At 40.2% G+C, this 4951-nt stretch overlaps 1 protein-coding gene across 1 annotated transcript in view; it reads right to left on the bottom strand.

Moving 5' to 3' along the window:
* LOC112077292 (multidrug resistance-associated protein 1-like) overlaps nt 1-4951 on the bottom strand; it is a 33089-nt gene that overhangs the window by 5910 nt on the left and 22228 nt on the right. The window contains exons 9-10 of the mRNA XM_070441634.1: nt 4697-4874; nt 4027-4188 (exon numbers count right to left, since the gene is read on the bottom strand). Of these exons, the coding sequence (XP_070297735.1) occupies nt 4027-4188; nt 4697-4874 (340 nt within the window). The remainder of the gene's footprint in view (nt 1-4026; nt 4189-4696; nt 4875-4951) is intronic.

Raw genomic sequence — 4951 nt, 5'->3', positions numbered from 1 at the left:
AAGGCACTGCTCTCTGAATCATGCGAAGCACTCATATTGAATTTAAATATATAAATATAATCTATTTTTGATCATAGATGTAATGTTCTTTATAGGTTCATTATTATTATAGGAGCTCGTAACACGTTAGCTTCGAGATGCACTGCATAATTTAAAAAAAGTAGATGATACATAATGTCATGTTCATACTAGCTAATCATCTTTAAAGTTAGATAGTTTTGCCTGTAAAAATGATGAGTTTATATAAAACATTGTGAAAGTGACGATCGCTCTTATGATAATTAATTATGTAGCCATAGATACACTCATTGATAATCTATGTTATAATTGAATTAATCTTCTTCCATACCACATGATATTTACCAGTGAGTATCGATTGTTCTACGCTTGTATTTTAGCCACTCCTGAATCTGATCACAGCCTGTAAAACGAATGGAGCGAAGCAGAAGAAAGAAGATTAAGATCTACCCAGTTATCATCTATTAGTATAACTTACATATGTTCAGCGCATTTATTATATGAATTGCGCCCCCACCACCCATATCACCAATTGTAAATACACGGCTATTATATATAGGTATATATACCTCATCTTATATCTTCTATCTTCGATCTTGAGCTGCCGGAACCATAGCCTCCCAACCCTACCCCGCCCCACACACTGTACATGACAATTATCTTATTTTATAACGACTAACACTTAAATTATCAAAAAGAAGCTGCTTGTGTCAGCTCTAATGATCCTGAAATCAGAGAGCAATACTTGATACGCTTCTTATTATTAATTAGAGTCATTATATCAATTAGTTCAGCCTCGATAAAATATTCTCTGGTCTGACTACGTTTTGTGTGCGTGTCATTTTTCATAAAGACCAATGATTACACAGTGTCTGAATCATATGTATAATGGAGCTGCTTACTGTCAGCCATGTTTAAAGCAATAGACACTAATATATCCTATTTATATAAAGAAGCTGACAATACCCTTCTTCTGGACTCCTCGTATTTTTTCTGTATTCAGCCTCCTACACTCTGGAGGTTACATTATATTAAATATAATAAACATGATCCATATCCTTGATATAATCAGATTTGCCTCTATAATAATAGATTATAATAGAATCGGCTATGTACCTAGGCTCAGCCCTTTTAAAGAAATGACATCATCATAATTTATTAGCTGAAACCTTATCTTCCCAGCCTGTGGGTAGGTTACAGGTTTTGTAAACTGACGCTCATTACTCCTCATTATTTCATCCCGAGCCTCCGTTCCAGACTTATGCGGAACAGTAAGCATGAATCCCATAAATAAATTATATATTATTAGAACTTGGACAGTCCTGTCATGCTTTACAGGATCGTTAACACTGCATCTTATGATTAAGCTCTTTATACAGCACCCCTGTAGCAGCATGATCAGATTTATTCCATTTATGTATAATATAACACAGAATATATCTCATCTATTTCTCCACTCACTGTATTTCTTCCTTTGCCAGATCCCATACCTTCAATACTACAATATCTTATTCATCTTTCAAGCTTATGCGTGCTTTAACTTCTTCATCTGATCTACTCTGTTATCACAACACCACAACTGCGCTATTACATCTCTGCCTACATTCCCTGCAACAACCTCCGCATACGTGTCTACTACATGTCTACTACCATGTTCGTACTACATCTCTACTACATGTCTACTACATCTCTTACTTACATGTCTCATACATCTCTATACACCTATTACATGTCTACATACATCTCTACTACATCTCTTACCTACAATCTTACTGACTACATCTCTACTACATCTCCTACTACATCTCTACTACTATCTCAACTGACATCTCTACTACATGTCTATCTAACAGTCTTACTACCATGTCTTTACATCTTCTACTACATCTACACAACAGCTCTAGTATAACCTGTATGTTGAATAAGTCAGATGGTACTAGTTGAAGCAAACGGTACCTGGTAGTCGTTGGGAGAAGGTACCTGATGTGCTAAAGGCAGAGTACCTGGTATGTGATAAGGTAAGATTACCTTGTAGTGTGAATAGAGGGGTGCAAGCGTCCTTGGTCGTATGTGATAGTATGAAGACGTTGGAATAGTCAGAGAGTACCTGTAGTCCTGTGAATCAAGGTATCTCAGAACGTCCCTGGTATGTTTGTGAAAGGCGTCAGAGAGTTAACCCTAGTATGTGAATAAAAGGGTCATGAAACGGTTACCTTAGTATTGTTGTGAAATAATGGGTCAGAGAGGTACCTGTATGTCTGGTGAATAATGGTCAAGAGAGTCCCTGTAGTTGTGAATAAGGGTTCAGTAGAGGTACCTGGTATGGTTTGGCAAATAAGTGTTCAGAGAGTCCCTAGTATTTTGATATAAGCGCGGTCAGAGAGGAACCTGGTATGTTTGAACTAATGCGTTCAGAGAGGTCCCTAGTATTTGTGAATAAGGTCAGAAGACGTACCTGTATGTTGTGAATAAGCGTAGGACGGTCTGTATTGGTAAGTCAGAGGTCCTTGTATGTGCTGCTGAATAATAGGTCAACGAGAATTCCCCTGTATGTGTTGAATAAGGCGTCAGAGAGGTACTTCCTGTATGTTGTGAATAGGCGTCAGAGGAAGTCACCTGTATGTTCGAATAAGGGTCAGAGAGGTTCCCTGGTATTTTGAATACGATCAGAAGCGACCTGGTTAGGAAGCAGGATCCTGATGTTGGTGAAATAAGGGTCAGAGAGGCTACCCTGTATGTTTGACGACTATAAGGTGTCGTCAGAGAGTTTCCTGGTATGTTGTGAATAAGGGGTCAGAGAGTGACCTGGTATTGTTGTGAATTAAGGGTCAGTAAGGTCCTGTATGTTGAATAACGGGTCAGAAGCTAACCTGAGCTGCTGTATAAAGACTTATGTGTTGAATAAGGGTCAGAAGTGTCACCTGGATTAATTGTGAATAAGGTCCAGGAGATGGCCCTGGTATGTTTTGAATTAAAGGGGTCAGAGTAGTATCCCTGTTATGTTTGTGAACAAGGGTCAGAGAGGTCCGGTATGTTGAGAATAATGCGGTCAGATGGGTACCTGTATTTGTGAATAAGGGTCAAGATGTACCCTGGTATGTTGTAATAAGGGTCAGAGTCCTGGTATTGTGAATAAGGCAGATAGGTACCTGTATGTTGTTGAATAAGGCTGAGATACATGTTTTGAAATTCAGAGTTACCTGTATGTCTGTAATAAGGGTCAGAGTCCCTGCTATGTTGTTGTGAATAAGGCGCAGAGTCCCTGGTTGATTGTGAATAATGGTCAGAGAGAGTCCCTGAGTTTCAATGCCTGTCAGGATACCTGAGGGTAGGTTCAGAGATCACCTGCTATGGATAGTAAAACCGGTCCCTGTATGTTGAATAAGGGTCAGAGAGGGTACCTTTATGTGTTGTGAATAAGGGGTCAGAGAGGCTACCTGGTATGTTTTGGTCTTCATTGGCGATCACACCGCTGATTGAAGTCGCACCATCAGAACCATTACAGGCCACCCGCCAGCACCGACCGACCCAAGTTTTCTACACAGACATGAACATCACAAACCATTGAGAACTTGTTAAGATAACGACAGTCTCTGCTGCGTATGTAACAGAGTTGGATTCAGAACCTCACTCCTAGCTTGAAATAGTCTACTTTCTCCATCAAAATGCTATCCAGACCCTCCCCAGTTAGTAACAAGTACTGCACAGAAGTACAGGGCCATTATGACCTCTTGGTTTATTTAAAGATCTTTGGTTGCGTACCTGCCACAGGAAGTACAGGGTCAGTATACCTCTTGGTTTATTTAAAGATCTTTGTACGTACCTCACAGGAAGTACAGGGCTCGTATGACCTCTTGGTTTATTTAAAGATCTTTGTGCTACCTGCCAGCAGGAAGTACAGGGCTCTTATGACCTTCTGTTTATTAAGATCTTTTGCGTATCCTCCACAGGACGACAGTACAGGGCTCGTATGACCTCTTGGTTTATTTAAAGATCTTTGGTGCGTACCTGCCACAGGAAGTACAGGGCCAGTATGACCTGTAGAGGAGCAGACCAGACCATGTTGATGTAGGTGATGAGGTCCATGAAGCGCTGGGCGTCGACCGACATCAGGTTGACGATCTCTCCCACTGTTGACGTACGCCGTGCCGCGTTACTGATCACCAGAGCCTGGGAGAGGGCAGAGGTTAGAGGTTAAAGGTCAGATAGGGGTTAAGGGTCAATGAAGGGTTGACAAAAGTCAGATCAATCAATCATCGGCAGAATACTGATTGATTGATTAGTACACCTACGATCAGTAGACAGCCCCTACTATAGCGGTGTGGAGCATCATGCCAAATTAACTCTCAATCAATCACTGATCAAATCAATCAATCAATCACTAATCAAATCAATCACAGATCAAATCAATCAATCACTAATCAAATTAATCACAGATCAAATCAATCAATCACTAATCAAATCATCAATCACTAATCAAATCAATCAATCACTGATCAAATCAATCAATCACTAATCAAATCAATCACAGATCAAATCCATCAATCACTGATCAAATCAATCAATCACTGATCAAATCAATCAATTGATCAGCAGAATATATATATATATTTTAATTTTAATGAAACCTTTATTTAAATTGTACCTTTATTTAACTCGTCAAGTCAATAGTGATTACCTTCCTGTAGACAGCTCCTACTATAGCAGTGCGTAGCCTCATTCCCGTGACGAAGCACACGTGGAAGTACTTCTGCAGGATGAGGGTCTGGAAACAGGTACAAACGAACAGCAGCGCGGTGTAGAAGTAGCCCTGCCACGAGGGGGCGCTAGAGTCATTCACAAACTGGATCAGCAACCTGAGGGGTKTGGAGGTCAGGGGTTAGCAGGTCAGGGGTCAAAAGTCACTGACACAGCCTGAGAGACGATGATAAAA

Source organism: Salvelinus sp. IW2-2015, unplaced genomic scaffold (genome assembly GCF_002910315.2).
Source record: "Salvelinus sp. IW2-2015 unplaced genomic scaffold, ASM291031v2 Un_scaffold4436, whole genome shotgun sequence".
Lineage (NCBI taxonomy): Eukaryota > Metazoa > Chordata > Actinopteri > Salmoniformes > Salmonidae > Salvelinus > Salvelinus sp. IW2-2015.
Note: the sequence above shows the minus strand (reverse complement) of the source record. Positions and strands in the feature narration are given on the sequence as shown.